Here is a 14,539-nt window from a genome sequence, read left to right as displayed (position 1 = left end):
AAATGAGGAGTGGGTCGTAATTTCGTGAGACAAATATCTAGAACATTTTGAATGTTGTTTTTTTTAATGACTTCAAACGCTTTCCATTTTGCGGTTGTATTTTGATATTGCGCATTTGTCTTCTATAGCTCTCTCAAAAGATCAAGTGTTGAATGTGGCTGTTTAATCAATGCGCAACTTTCTCTCTGCAGAAAATGACGTCAACGCATTTCATTTTGTTGAGTTAATTGGTCTTTGATTTCTCTCTCAAAAGATCAAGGGTTGGACCGCGACGTTCTGGCGCATTGGACAAAATAATTGAAATTTTCTTACGTTTCCTAGGTATAATTCGAGAACTTTAAGTGTTGATCCGTGACTTGATCATGCGCAATAAAACTGTCGTGCGTTTCGTATGAATGATTTAAGTACACTTGAGTAGTTGTGTGAGTCCCACCAAGTCACACAATAGAAGATAACGAGATGGACACAGAACAAAGCTCTCTGGAGGATTGCAAAAACTATTTGAGTTCCTCGCTCCATCTGTCAAAGATTCAAAACAGCAGTTCAGTGTCAAATCTAAGCTCAGTCTAACTCCTCGAAGACGCTTCGACTAAAACTACCCTCATCAAAGTTGATTTGCGATGTGATTTCTGATTAGTTTCAGACAGGACTTCGATGTGTTTGCTCTGTTCAACACAAGTCTTTATTACTTCAGATGAAGGTTTTTCATCCGTACAGCTGAACAAGTCTAACGGTTGCATAGTTTGAATGTTTTATAGTTACCCAATGATGAGTTCAAGTTCAATCAGAACAAACATCAAGAAAAAGACGTAAGTGGAAAACTATTCAATACTTTTAAAAACTACGACCTATGAGAAAATCTTTCTTGAAGAACTCAGATAAGTCAAAATCACAATCTTTATAAAAAGCTAAAAATATTTTCGATGAAGTTTTCTGTCGCAAATCAAAAATGCTTTTTATGCGATTGAATTCAATTTCGGTAAGTGTTGCCATTTTCTTGCATATTATACTTTCAATGTTAAAATATAAAATCATCGATTATAGTTTTAGTTCTTGAGTTTCAAGGTTCTGTTTCCAGGAATTATGTGTCAGACTCGGAGAGATCAAAGCGCCTAAACGCCAATTTGATTGAAAGAAGACGCATGCAGAACATCAATTCTGGTTTCGCCTCGCTGAAGAAGCTTCTCCCGCCGTCAGATCGTAAGCAAACAAAAGCAGCTATTCTTCAGCAGGTGATATGACACTTCATCTTTGACAATGGAATTGTTACGTTATTTTCGTGTGGTGGGTGGGGAGGGACGGTGTACATGCTTTGACTTTAGGGAGAGGGGAAAGGAGTGTTTTGTCAAGGAGAGGGAGATAATTTAGCAGAAGAAAGGGGGTTGGTAATATAGTGGGGGGGGGGGGGGGGGGGACAGTGGAGTTTGTCAGAAAGGAGAAGTGAGGAACGGAACGATCTGCGAGTACACAAACACTGAGAGAACTTGGCACTGATGTAATTGTTTGATGTAACAGGCAGCCCAGTACATCCTTCGTCTTCAACGAGCAGTGATCCAGTTTAAAACCGAGAATGACACGCTGCGTTCAACTCTAGACACCAAGAACCAGACGTTAGCATGCGCAAAACATAGCACCCACACTAGCACACATCCTCATGAGGTACCTAAAAGACACTACGAGTCAAAACCAACTCCACAACAAACAATGGAACATGACTTGCCGTGGATGGCCGAACAAACAGCCAAACAGCTCGGCTCAACCAACATGGACGGGCACAGAAACATTGCTTACAAAACAACAGTACTGTCTAAACCCAATCAATCACAAATACCTAGCTTTGACAATAACTGGAGGTCCTTTGAACACGTTAAGAAGTATGAGCCCACAATTCCTAAAAACAGCGGCTTCCACAACCAAATTGAGGTATATCCAAATGCGCATGCGTTTGAATGTAGTCCGCTGTCACCACCAATAAGTCCTGCGCTGAATGAAAATAGAGTGGTTACAAGTGTTGGTAGGTCTGGGGGAACAGCAAAGGCGTCACCAACGTTAAGGGCTTCAGCACAGACTAGAGAATTGATGGCACATCAGTCTGTTGATATACTACCACATAGGATCCATCCAGTCAAAACACCGAAGAGAAACATCTTCAACTCGTCTACACAGACCGGGGTTAAACCAGCTCGACACGAAAAACGCGCAAGACCCTCTCACAAGACAGATAAGGAGAACGTCGAGGGAAGAGAGGCGAAGAGGAGCAAGGAACCGACCAGTGGAGATCTGCAGTGCATTGTGGAGGCCATCAGCATTATAGAAAATACACAAGATAGAAAATATTAAAAACCATTAAAAAGGATAACAATTAATAATTAATCAAAGTTTATGTAAATTTAATGTAAATTTATGTTTGATAAACATGTAAATATTCTTCATAGCTATATATTTACATATATTACATAAATAGAAAATATATATTGAAAGTTAGTCTATGGTGTGTCACGTGCAAGGTGGACGGAAATTAATTTGATTGGCTGGCACACAGATAACAAGAAGAGAGGAGCAGAGTCGAAGGTTATTATGGGATAGCTGGTTCACAGGGGTTTGGCACGTGACTAAGAATGTTCTACGATTGAATAGTTTACAAGACTTGCTGGTCAGGTCGTGTAGTTCTTTCCTTTGTTGACAATTACTTATTGTATTATAGTGCATATTATGTATATGAAAATATTTGTTATTAGAGTGATATTTGAGATCTCTGGATCAGTCGTAAAGAAAAACTATAACTTTATCTATGATCCAGGTGGAGTACGTTCCTTCAACCCCACATCCTATTGACCGAATAATTGTGGTGTGTGTGTATTTTGACAAGGTTGAGTTAGGAATCCCCCGCCCTCTCCCCCCCTCCCCACCCCCCACGCCACCACCCAACAGCAACACACCCCTCTAAAAGAAAATCTTGCACACATATTAGTTAATATTACAAGCAAGGGGGTCGGGTGTATATTGCATTTTTGCTGCGCGTAGCACTGTATTTCCTCTTCCAAAATCTCCTGTTTTCCTAAACGTACAACAAACGCAGCTTAACGCGAAAAGATATCCGATGATATTTTCTCAGATTCAACTTGATGAAATTCCAAGGGGAAAAAAGATGTAATAGCATGAGCAAAAGTGTTTGAATTAGATAGCTCTCATGAAAACAATATGGAATATTCAAGACGAGAAGCTGTGTCAATATTTTTATTAAAATTAAAATTAATGAAATAGAATGCTCAGTTTATAAATCTTCAAATGTATTTAAAATGCGAACCTCGCAAACACAAATGGGTGATGATTTTATGTAATATGTAAAAGGGTCGTGTTCTCTTTTGCTGCCATTTTGGAGGTCAAATGTGACCACCTTTGTCTAATACGGCCAACATTGGTCATGTGACTTAAAGAGGATCTTATTAGTTACTTTCTGTTTTTGAAAGTTGTTTTGTGTGTTATTTTTCTTGTTTGATTCTTTTAGGACTTGGCTCTCCACAGTATTCACGATCATCACCAGGGGTGCATTGTGTATCGTCCTCACCCTCCCCTCCCTCGACTTTCACGTGTACTGCCTCATCCTCTTGATTCGGGATTTCGTTATTTTCAAGTTCAGCTGGTTTTCGAGGAGGCGATTTTATACTATCTGTCATCCGCCTGTCTTTTGCACGTCGGTTTTGGAACCAGATCTGTATTCGGTCTTCTGTGAGCTGTGTAGCTTTGCCGAGTCTAAGTCTCTCTTCTATGTGCGGATATTTGGTCGTGTAGTAGGCCTTCTCTAGGATTTCTTGTTGTCTTTTTGTTAGATTACGCCTTTTTCTTTTCTGATCGTACTTGTCGTTTGTCGCAGTTGTAGACTCGTCTTGTTCGCCTGAAACGACAAAGAGAATTAACGTCAAGTGGGTTCCCTGTGGTATCTGGAAAGGATTCCAAGTTTTAAACAAAATATGAAAAATAAAATAAAAGTTATGAGACAGATTTTACTGAAAAGATGAGTCGTATTCTTACCACTATCACCATTTTCGTCATGTAATGAACCTTCTCCAGTTTCCATAGCAACTGGTATTTGCGTCGTTCTGGGAGGCGTCGAGGATATCGGCGTTGAAGGTAAAGAGTCTGCAAGACTCTCTCTATTTCTAAGAGGACTTGGAAAAGAGACTTGCGGGGCCGGAAACCACGGCCTTGGCGGACCAACCATGTACGGCGAGATTTGAAAGGGGAAGGGGGGATGGTGATGCATAAGGGATAAAGCTGTGACGTCATATGGGAAGGGCTTATAAAAGGGCCACATTTGTCCATAGTTAAAGGGGTTGAATACTTGTGTAGTAGGGGTAAAGAGAGTGGTTCTCGATCTTTGCCATCGAATACGCTCTTCAAAATGCCGTCTCAATGAAATGAGAGTGCTAGCTGCTTCGATAATTTCTATTCGTTCCATGTTTCCTTCCTCGGCCATAGTCGGTACCTGTGCAAAAAAATTATGAAGTTAACTTTACTTACTTGAAACCGAAATAATTATATAATTATATAGAAAGTCTAAAATAAACAAGACAAAAAAACTATACAAGTATTGGAATTAATGACTATGCAAAGCGAAACTCCGTGATCCGTTGTAAACTTTGTTATTGCTTAATTATATCAAGTCTTTTTCGCCGCTCCAGTATTTCAAAAACACTAAGTTTAACATCATTATGCACAGCTCAACTTCAGTATAGGTATGAAATAAGAACAGCCGGCAACTTGAAATATTTACTAAAACAAAACAATTTTATTTCAAACACTAGTTTGAATCAGTTCGGCTACTTTCTGAATACTTCAGCATGCAGCTGTGCCGTTTTGAGAGAACGTTAATTAAATCAATCAAAAAACCATTTCAATCCAAGAATACAAAATTTCTCTTTCCTTCCAAATCTAAATGACTATTGTTTTGGAAATCTAACGGTGGGGAAAGTTTTTAAAGATCAAAGAAAGTGTTCTTTCCCTAAGAAAATCATAAATAAGCTTACATCTCTTTGAGAAATGTAAGTATGCTCTTCATCGCCAAGGAAAGAAAGCGAAGCTTTCTAAAGTTGGACTCTACCAAAAAGATTTTTTTAAACGAAACTTTCATCAAATATTACCAAAATTGAACTATATATTATCGATATCTTCAATAGAAATTGCTTTGTCAATATTCTTGGGTTAAAATCATGTTATTTTTAAACTTTCTCGTCTCTAAATCTTCCTCGTTGATCATGGACGGCGTGTTCGTTAGCATCTTTCCAAACTCGTAGACTAAATAAACTTACAGAACTTGTAATCCAAAGGCTTAAACTATCTTCCATGAAAGAGATTTTGTTAACTTCAAAGAAAGGTTTCTTCTTGCAGTAAAACAAAGTTCAAGGACTGATTTTTCATGCCAAAACTAGGCTTATTAATTCCGAACCGAGTTAAGATCAATTCTAATTAATCAAATTGATTCAATTAAAATCGTATAATTTGAAGTCTTTAGTTTTAGCAGTTTTTTTCTTGTTAAGATTAGTGAAGATTAATGGAAAAGTGATGCTACCTTGATTGATTGTCCTGTGGGTTGCCTTTGAGGTTATCTAGTTGTGGAAAATGCGAGATGCAGGCGTTTTTGTTTGCAGTTTAGGACAGAGGCCATTTTGCTTTTCTTTCTTAATCAAAGATGATGACGAGCTGAAGCGCTTGCAGTACGGTGATCATGATTGACAGCTCGTTCAGCAATCTGATTGGTGACTGCTGCATTTTGCTGGCTTTAGGTAGGAAATCCACGGCTTTTTTGGCGCAATAGTTAGAGTGCTTTCACAAAGAAGCCAGATAGTCGACTTTGAACATCTGGTATCCTATCCAGATACTTTGGTAATATCATACGGGGACGAAATAGTATTAGGCGATGTTTTGGTTGCGCCCACCGTCAGCCATCTTTCCCATTGGCAACGACACAGGAAGCCCTGCAAGGGGGTAATTTAAAAATCCAAGTTCCCACTTTTACACCACGCAAAAAAAACACCATTATTTTCTTACTGTAGATAAAAAAAAGACTTTTAATATAAAATTGTATAAACTGAAACCTCTTTAGAATATAGCATAATTCGTATAAAATAATGCACTTCACTTGTCACTGCCTTCCCTGAGGGGGGCACCCACATGCTAAAATGGGTGTTTGCATGATGGCGTCATTTGACTCCCACTACCTCGCTCACTTTCTTTTGATAAGTTGTCATTCTTATCAGGATTAAAAAAAAAAAAAATTTGCAAAGCATTTTCGTATTATGAGCGTCAAATGTCGCCACCACCATGCAACCGTCTTGTTGACATAGTTTGTATTTCGTTTATCATTGATTGAGACCATTTTCTTCAGAGGTAATGGGGACTTTTCTGGGAGAAAATAGGGGGGGGGGGGGATAAATTATTTGAGTAGGAAAATGAAAAACATTTTCATATTGCAGATGGTAATTTTTCTCAGGGATGCAAATGACAGGTGCAATGTTTAAATCTAGAAACATTAACTAAATAATATGGGTGAATATTTTGGAAAAGTTTGCAGCTTTATAAAAGCATTGTACTAAGTTCTGAATTACATTTTATTTTCTTAAATTTTGTGATCATGAGAAAGCTGCCTTTGACATATTAACAGCAGTTTTGTTTGTTCATTATTCAAAAATTATGATTTTGATCAAGCAATAAGAATATATAGAATATATTTGTTCTGGATTCTTATAATATTTTTTGTAATAAGAATCTAAAAATACCTTTATAATGATAGCAAATGCTATGAATAATATCTATATGGTTTGATAAGATAAATAGTATGGTGTGACAATCACCCAACATCATTACCTACCAGACTGGCACCTTGTTGGGATACATTGAGAGTTTAGAGTTAGCAGTTTCTTTCATTGGTTACAGTCTTAGTTATCAGGTAAGTGGTAGAAATAATGTAAGGATGGAGGGGATGAGGCAACTGAAATGCAATAAATCGTTTCTGCAATAAAAAGTTTCTGTAAAATTTGAAAAAGATAAGGGAGGGACCATAGATGGTTATAAAAAATATGAGGCTGCCTAGCCGCCCCCTTTGCTGACTCTAATATTAGTATTAGTTTATTCCACATCAATTACTGTGAGATCTACCCCCGCAGCATCACACAGTGGCTGTACAAGCCTTTCCTGCATGCACATGTATCCACAACCTGAGAATGTCAATGACATCAAACTAGGAAGGTCCTCAAGCATAGAAATCACTCCTTCCTTGTTTATTAGGTGACAATTGACAATCCTCAGGTAGGTCAGGCCCTTTAAGAACTTGGCTGATTTCTGGAATCCATCATTTGAGATTTTCTGACTTCCTATTTCTAGTGAGTTAAGGTTGCCAAGGCCAACAGCTCCATCAATAATCCCCTGGTTAGTTATTGGACAGTAAGATACATCCAAGCTTCTCAGTTTTGGAAGATTAAGGCACATGAAAGAAAATCCTTCATCACCAATCTTGGTCTTTTGTGCACTCAAGCATTGGAGTTTTTTCAGATGTTTTCCTATCATTATTGCACCTGCATATGAAAAAAAGAAAGCCTTTAGTAATTTGATACATATATAAGATGCATACAAAAGCAAGAGAGGTGAGTTCTACTATATCTATATACTATATCTATATACTATATCACACTACAGTAGTTTTTAGCTAGTTATCTCCTCTATATCTGTAGATAGTTTGTGTCCTTTGACAGCTGTGGAAATAGGTTCAAACTTTAGATCTTCCATCAAGTATTTATAGAGCTTTCTCCAGGTTCCCCAGTTTTCCTCCCTCCATTACAATCAACATTTCCAAATTCAATTTTGATCATGGAAAGAGAACCATAAGATCATTAGCAACTGGTCATAACATATTACCCTCGCAAAACAAGGGCAATTTTCCTTTCATAAGATGGCTATTTCCTATATGTTGGCCATATTTGGACAGCCTCTCAAAAAAAACCTTCATTTTCATGATTATCTTAACCCACCTGCATCACCAATCTGACGACAGCCTAAGAAACTAAGGTTCTGAAGCTGTGGAAGACCCTTTGCAAGCACTGCAACACCAGCATCACCTACTTTTCCATTGAGAAATAAAGTAGTCAGGGATTTGAAATTTGCAATGTATTGCATTCCAGAATCTGTTATTCCAGGATTGCTCTGTAAAGTCAGGGACTTCAAGTTATTAAGGCCAGATGACATCACTTGTAGATCCTTGTCGTTGATTCTACAGTCAGATAAACTCAAAGATGTCAAGTTCTTTAACTTAGAAATGAGAGAAATAGCTCCTTGGCTCTTCCTTTTCATCTCCAAATCTAATGATCTTAGTGTAGCGGCTTGGGGTCACCCTTGCTGTCAACTAGACCCGCGGTTACGCCGCTTGGGGAGAAAGGCTTAAACACTGTAATCCATACTCGATTCTTTATTGTAATAATGTTGGATCACGTAAAAACTAAAACATAATACAAAGGACATAAATAACTAACTATAATCGACTATAATCGGGTTACTTAGCTAGAATCACATGCGTAAACTTTGGTAACATTGTATAAGTTTGGTTCTTTAAATCATAACAAATTTGTATACGTTGAAGTATGAATCTAAAGATATTAATGGGTTTCTTCCGTAATCAGGTATAGGTGATTGTAAATGATCATGTAACACTATATATATGATATAAAAGGGGGGGAAATAAGAAGGATAACATAGTACATACCTCTTTCCTCCCGTACAGTATTCAATCTAAAGCCACGAGGCTGAAACATTATACTACGCTAATAGTAATTGACGAAGTGACGTAATCGAATAAACAGCAAATCATTTACACTTAGATTAGGCAAAAAGTTTGCTATTTGGTTTGCATGTTTGGCTGTTATTTTGCTGATAGCCTTTATTTTCAGCTCCTTCAGTTTTGGTAAATTTCGAACAAGACGTAGGATTTCTGATTCAGAGATCTCATCTCCAGAAACTTCAAACTTCAGGCTTTCTAGATCTTTCAGTTTGCAAAGTTCCTTAATCATCATATCCAGCTCGTTGGAGTCCTCTTCTTCATCTTCCCTGTAGCCGAACCCATAAGGGCAGGTCATTCCTTGGGATTGTATCCCACTAAAAGATAGATTCTTGAGCTTTTTAAGATTCTTAGCAACATAGGTGACAGTGCTGTGGCTCAAATACTGAATATGTTCAAAGTGCAAAGACTCTAAATTAGGAAGATTATCAGCTACGAGTTCGATTGTGTCTCCTGTAACATCCATACACCAACTTAGATCCAAGCTTCCTAGATTTTTCAACTTTTGAACAGCTTTTTCCATTGCCTCATCAGAAAACCAATGCAATACAAATCGAGTTCTTCAAGATTCTTCAGTTTGGAAACCAGTTTCCCAAAATCGCTTGGAGAAATTTTTCTAGGTAATTTCAAACTCTTTAGTTTCTTCAGTACCTTGGCAAATGATTTATTTAAGTAGAGTCTTTCCAGACTTACTTGAGGACAATTACTAATGTGTAAATGTTCAAGTCCTGTTAGGGCGGTCAAATTCTTCTCCAGTAGTTCATGGCTTATTCGTCTTGAATCGTCGATCTTGAGGTAAGTCAGACCAGGTACTTGGCTAAACAGAAAAGATAACTCTTCATCAGTCGACCGAGAACAGCTAACGCGAGTAACCTGGCGGTTTTTGAGGCCTATTATCAAGGATTCCGATGGACTGTAAGGCAGAATAGCAGTGATTTCTTGCCACTGCGTTGGGGCATACGCAATGTCCTTCCAGTAGCGGCAAACTTGGGCCACAATTTGCTTATTTGCCACGTCTAAGAAGGAAAAAATATAATGAAGAATGTTCCCTCTTAGAGGACCCTGTTCGACATGAAGTTGGGACTCCATTTTAGCAAATTTAAGAGTATAAAACTACAACAACGTTTCGTGTTGGTACACCGTACACCGCCGCGGGAATGTGTTGGTTAATCGTTGATGAATTTGGCGCGAAAAAAGTGTGATGTCACGTACGAACCACAGGTAGCCCAAGGGTATTGTTAAAACTCGTAAGAAATAGTGAAGGAAGGAAAGAAATGAATGATAGGAGGGAAGAAGGGAGGAAAAAAGGAAGGAAGGAAAGGGAGGGAGAATAAAAGAATAAAAGGAAGGAAGGGATGAAGAAAGGAATAAAAACTAAGGAAGAAAGGAAAAAATAACGATGAACACAGGGCGCCTAGACTATAGGGAAGGGGGTATCAAAATCTTGCCCTTCCCGAAGTACTGCCACACACAAACCAAACTTCAATGCCTATCTTTGAAGTTTCTAAACTAGATTGAAACCAACGTATCCCGCACAAAGATTTTAGGAATTAACTCTTGAAATTAGCTCTAACCCATCGATATTGTCAACCACAAAATCGATGATTCAGACAGTATGGACTTTTTCTTCACCCTTAAAGTATATTTTGCAAATATCGCATATTTCACATACAACGTATATTTCACATACAACGTATATTTCACATACAACGTATATTTCACATACAAAATTAAACGCAGTTCTGATTGACAGGTTCTAAGTTCATCTTTGTTGAATAGATTGAAGTGCTGTAAGTGGTTCGCATGCATCTTTAATCAGCACGCAATCGCGACTGATAAAAGTTTCTTCCTAGTATTTTTGATTTTTGCTTCAATTTTCGGCATTTTCGAAAAGTACTGTTGTCAATAATATGATGGAATCCCTCTTGCAGCAATAATACTTGCTTTGGCTAGTTTCTATAAGGTTTCGTGTCTTCTCTTTCAGCCCTGGCAGTCAAGTGTCACGCGTGGAGTTGAGCACCCTGATTATTTTCCACACACCAGTGCATTTGCAGCATTTTGTAGCGTGGCGGTTACTAACTACAGAGCATAATTATATATCAATTGGTAAACTGGTTCATAGCTGCTTTCTAATTAAAAAACTTTTAATAGCATTCAGTGCATGGTGATGATTTGCTTGAAGGTTCCATCCATCTAGGCAACTTACCACTTAAAATGTTATCTTAGCACAGGCAACTGTGAATATGAACTTTATTCTACTCGAGTATGAATTCGAAGTAGTCTTTTGGATATCAATATTGGCATAAGCTATAGCCAAAAATGGCTGTACCAATTTATGTCTAATGTCTACTTAGATAGCATAAGCAAAGCTAGCCTGCGTCACATCCGGAATTTTCTTCCTAAACGCCGCGGTATTTACGTAGAAAATCCCGGATGTGACGCAGGCTAAAGCAAACCCTTAAAAACACTATAGAGCGAACTAACAATCGGTGGCGGATGGAATTTATAGTGGGTGGTCACAGCTTGGTGCCCATTGCTAAAGAGGGGCATCTTCTTAGCTTAATTTTGTAATCCCCTCTCCCCTACTCAATATCATAGATCCATCCAAGGGCATAAGTCAAGTCGAGCCAGCTTTGCCCTCGTACAAGCTTTCCTAGCCTAGACGGACCAAATCAAGTTCATTCCCTTGTGAGTTAACGACTTGCTACGATGGCATTTCCACAGTCTTCTGGATGCAAAATTCTTTACCATCGTTTGATGCTCCCAGACTGGCTCCGTAAGAATGCAAAATGGGAATGCGCTTGTGGAGGAGACGAGTTAAACCTGACAATCGAGCCAGATAATTCCGACTGGGATAACATTTTCCGTGTTAAACTCTTGCCACAAGGACAACTTACAGACGACGCTGATATCACCGTCAAGATGGTTTGTGGTGTCATTCTTCCTGAGCCACAGAAACCACGCGATCCCATGTCTTTCATGATTTCAGATGGTTCATTTTCTGTAGGGATTCAGCTCCTCGACCCCAACCACGACTATGCCAAGTCAGGGCCTTACAAAGCTGTTGAAGGTACTTCAAGAAGAAAACGGTTGACAAACCCAAATACCAACGTGGTTACTTCTCAAGACCTCGTCACAACTAGCAGCAAAAACAACCCTGATCAGTTTGAGATTACCTTCAAACCGAGCGAGTTCTTCGGATCTGCTTACTGTGCTATTGATGACGGGCACAAACTGGTGGCGCAGTACTCTGATACGCTTAGACTGTCAAAGGGACTAACCTTCGAGTTGTACCGGTTCAAGAGCGTGGAGAGGTATACCATCAACTACGTGGAAATTACAATCATCCAAGATTCTCCCAATATTGAATGAAAAGAAATGACTTGAGTTCATTTGTTTGTTTGACTAAAACTCACCTGCGTAAAGTCAAGATAGATGCATTTTTTTTCCCGTTAATCATCGGCAAACTGATAATACTGTATACGGATTGTTCTGTAATAATGCGTACTATTAGCTTACAGACTCCTTTTTTATTAAGTCTATAATAATTGTTGTAGCGTTGAAATAGCAAATTAGAAGCTAAATAAATTCTTTAATGATATATTATATTGTATTGTTTTAAAAACGAGGACGACAAAGAAATTTTTTTCTATTTTACCTCCTGAAAAATTCATTCATTCCTTGCTTAATTTGTTTCTGGCCTTCCTGAGCTTTTCTCCTCCAAGCCTTTGATAATACACATCAGCTTCGATTTTACTTGAAAAAAATATCATGCTCTGATTTAACTTTTAAATAAATAATTATTCGTGACTTTCATCCTTCGGAAACAAACAATCACTCATCCTCCACCGGCTTAACGAATATTCACCATGCATGGGTGATAACACAGGCACATGCAAATAAGCATGCAGTACTTTGCGCTGATCAAAATTATGCTCTTACACAGGGTCTAATGAATTTATCTTTGTTGAGTGGATTGAAGTGCTGTAATTGGCTCTCGCATCTCGATCAATTTTATCAGCGTCCATTACGCAATTACGACTAACATTTAGTTTCTTCTTAGTATTTGCAATGACTCGATTAGTATGTCTCTTTTTTGATTTTTGCTTCAATTTTCGAAATTTTCGAACAGTACCCCTTTGCAGATGATACTTGCTTGGCTGAATGCTTCTTAAGGTTTCGTGTCTTCTCTTCCAAGCAGTCAAGTGTCAATAATCTTAATTGAGCGCTAGCAGCTCAAGTATTGTCCACGTACGAACCAATGCTTTCAAATTCTATCATCACATTAGCATGACGGTTACTAGCTATTAATCCAGCTACAAAGGATACGCAATTGATGACTGTTTACTATCGCTGATGTCTAAATAGCATTGGTAATTTGTATGAAGCTGCCATCACGAATGCTATAGAGATTTTTACATGACACAAGCAACTGAATATGAACGCCGGTTGCTATATGTAGCGAGTATTCCAGTGTAACTTTTTATGTCTGTATTTCATGCATAGCAGTGCGGTCATATAACCAAAAACACACGTGTTTAGTCTTAATTAGATAGGATAAAGCAAAGCCTATAAAATCAACAGAGCACAAAAGCATGTAGTAAGTAAATGTATAAATAGCCACACCTGCATAGCTTTGCTCCCACACAGCCTTACTCAGCCTTTGGCAAAAGACGGACCAAATCAAGCTCATTCCCTTGTGACCGAACGACATTCTATGATGGCAGCCCCTGTAAAGTCTCCGCAGTCTGGATGCAAAATTCTTTACCATCGTTTGATGCTCCCAGACTGGCTCCGTAAGAATGCAAAATGGGAATGTGCTTATGGAGGAGACGAGTTAAACCTGACAATCGAGCCAGATAGTTCCGACTGGGATAACATTTTCCGTGTTAAACTCTTGCCACAAGGACAACTTACAGACGACGCTGATATCACCGTCAAGATGGTTTGTGGTGTCATTCTTCCTGAGCCACAGAAACCACGCGATCCCATGTCTTTCATGATTTCAGATGGTTCATTTTCTGTAGGGATTCAGCTCCTCGACCCCAACCACGACTATGCCAAGTCAGGGCCTTACAAAGCTGTTGAAGGTACTTCAAGAAGAAAACGGTTGACAAACCCAAATACCAACGTGGTTACTTCTCAAGACCTCGTCACAACTAGCAGCAAAAACAACCCTGATCAGTTTGAGATTACCTTCAAACCGAGCGAGTTCTTCGGATCTGCCTACTGTGCTATTGACGACGGGCACAAACTGGTGGCGCAGTACTCTGATACGCTTAGACTGTCAAAGGGACTGAGCTTCGAGTTGTACCGGTTCAAGAGTGAAGAGAGGTATACCATCAACTACGTGGAAATTACAATCATCCAAGATTCTCCCAATATTGACTGAAAAGAAATGCAATTTCATTCTTTCAGTGACTAGCTAGCTTCAAAACTGCCCATGATGATTTGGACTCTTGTTAAATGTAAAAATAAATGTAGTTTTTCTTTAGTTAAGTAATTTGGTAAAACGATGTTATTTACTGATTCCTTTGTTATTGTTATCCTTGAAATAACAAAGTAGAAGCTAAATAAACTTTTATATTACTTAAAGCTGTATTGTTTTAATTCCTTCCTTCCTTCCTTTCTTTCTTTCTTACTTAAGGTAATTCCCTTGAAAGAAATTTTGCCAATACCATTGCCCTGCAACTTTGCATGGACATTAATTATGTT

At 38.5% G+C, this 14,539-nt stretch overlaps 6 protein-coding genes across 6 annotated transcripts; 3 read left to right on the top strand and 3 right to left on the bottom strand.

The window, feature by feature from the left end:
• The first annotated feature begins 15 nt into the window (after window positions 1–15).
• LOC116292084 (uncharacterized) lies at window positions 16–3,389 on the top strand. The gene is made up of 3 exons (XM_031699319.2): window positions 16–809; window positions 1,079–1,232; window positions 1,516–3,389. Exons 1-3 carry the CDS (start codon window positions 748–750, stop codon window positions 2,338–2,340), a joined length of 1,041 nt encoding a protein of 346 aa, XP_031555179.1. The 5' UTR covers window positions 16–747; the 3' UTR covers window positions 2,341–3,389.
• Window positions 3,377–4,575, bottom strand: LOC116292109 (uncharacterized). Its single transcript, XM_031699358.2, has 2 exons — window positions 4,033–4,575; window positions 3,377–3,895 (listed from the first exon to the last, which is right to left on the bottom strand). Exons 1-2 carry the CDS (start codon window positions 4,475–4,477, stop codon window positions 3,483–3,485), a joined length of 858 nt encoding a protein of 285 aa, XP_031555218.1. The 5' UTR covers window positions 4,478–4,575; the 3' UTR covers window positions 3,377–3,482.
• Window positions 4,576–6,690: 2,115 nt separating this feature from the next.
• LOC116292110 (uncharacterized) lies at window positions 6,691–9,928 on the bottom strand. Its single transcript, XM_089026047.1, has 3 exons — window positions 9,336–9,928; window positions 8,025–8,263; window positions 6,691–7,571 (listed from the first exon to the last, which is right to left on the bottom strand). The coding sequence occupies exons 1-3, from the start codon at window positions 9,911–9,913 to the stop codon at window positions 7,126–7,128; spliced, it is 1,263 nt and encodes a 420-aa protein (XP_088882173.1). The 5' UTR covers window positions 9,914–9,928; the 3' UTR covers window positions 6,691–7,125.
• On the bottom strand, window positions 8,273–9,325 carry LOC148913320 (uncharacterized). Its single transcript, XM_089026793.1, has 2 exons — window positions 8,753–9,325; window positions 8,273–8,488 (listed from the first exon to the last, which is right to left on the bottom strand). Exon 1 carries the CDS (start codon window positions 9,288–9,290, stop codon window positions 8,811–8,813), a length of 480 nt encoding a protein of 159 aa, XP_088882919.1. The 5' UTR covers window positions 9,291–9,325; the 3' UTR covers window positions 8,273–8,488; window positions 8,753–8,810.
• A 1,381-nt stretch (window positions 9,929–11,309) lies between the features above and the next one.
• On the top strand, window positions 11,310–12,391 carry LOC116292101 (uncharacterized). Its single transcript, XM_031699349.2, has one exon. The coding sequence runs from the start codon at window positions 11,534–11,536 to the stop codon at window positions 12,194–12,196; it is 663 nt and encodes a 220-aa protein (XP_031555209.2). The 5' UTR covers window positions 11,310–11,533; the 3' UTR covers window positions 12,197–12,391.
• Window positions 12,392–13,446: 1,055 nt separating this feature from the next.
• On the top strand, window positions 13,447–14,367 carry LOC148913319 (uncharacterized). Its single transcript, XM_089025951.1, has one exon. It carries the CDS (start codon window positions 13,542–13,544, stop codon window positions 14,214–14,216), a length of 675 nt encoding a protein of 224 aa, XP_088882077.1. The 5' UTR covers window positions 13,447–13,541; the 3' UTR covers window positions 14,217–14,367.
• Window positions 14,368–14,539: the final 172 nt, after the last annotated feature.

Source organism: Actinia tenebrosa, unplaced genomic scaffold, assembly GCF_029948245.1.
Source record: "Actinia tenebrosa isolate PJP-AT-01 unplaced genomic scaffold, QUT_ActTen_1.0 PGA_scaffold0__85_contigs__length_37466705, whole genome shotgun sequence".
Lineage (NCBI taxonomy): Eukaryota > Metazoa > Cnidaria > Anthozoa > Actiniaria > Actiniidae > Actinia > Actinia tenebrosa.
Note: the sequence above shows the minus strand (reverse complement) of the source record. Positions and strands in the feature narration are given on the sequence as shown.

Excerpts from the sequence above, each read along its gene's own strand:
- LOC116292084 (XM_031699319.2), top strand. The coding sequence starts at position 748 with ATGTTTTATAGTTACCCAATGATGAGTTCAAGTTCAATCAGAACAAAC. Across the intron at positions 810-1,078 it reads ACAAACATCAAGAAAAAGAC|GAATTATGTGTCAGACTCGG; the intron begins GTAAGTGGAAAA and ends TTCTGTTTCCAG. Across the intron at positions 1,233-1,515 it reads AAGCAGCTATTCTTCAGCAG|GCAGCCCAGTACATCCTTCG; the intron begins GTGATATGACAC and ends TTGATGTAACAG.
- LOC116292109 (XM_031699358.2), bottom strand. The coding sequence starts at position 4,477 with ATGGCCGAGGAAGGAAACATGGAACGAATAGAAATTATCGAAGCAGCT. Across the intron at positions 3,896-4,032 it reads TGACGAAAATGGTGATAGTG|GCGAACAAGACGAGTCTACA; the intron begins GTAAGAATACGA and ends TTGTCGTTTCAG.
- LOC148913320 (XM_089026793.1), bottom strand. The coding sequence starts at position 9,290 with ATGGATGTTACAGGAGACACAATCGAACTCGTAGCTGATAATCTTCCT.
- LOC116292110 (XM_089026047.1), bottom strand. The coding sequence starts at position 9,913 with ATGGAGTCCCAACTTCATGTCGAACAGGGTCCTCTAAGAGGGAACATT. Across the intron at positions 8,264-9,335 it reads ATGAGGCAATGGAAAAAGCT|AATCAACGACAAGGATCTAC; the intron begins GTTCAAAAGTTG and ends ATCTGACTGTAG. Across the intron at positions 7,572-8,024 it reads TCGTCAGATTGGTGATGCAG|GTGCAATAATGATAGGAAAA; the intron begins GTGGGTTAAGAT and ends TTTCATATGCAG.
- LOC116292101 (XM_031699349.2), top strand. The coding sequence starts at position 11,534 with ATGGCATTTCCACAGTCTTCTGGATGCAAAATTCTTTACCATCGTTTG.
- LOC148913319 (XM_089025951.1), top strand. The coding sequence starts at position 13,542 with ATGATGGCAGCCCCTGTAAAGTCTCCGCAGTCTGGATGCAAAATTCTT.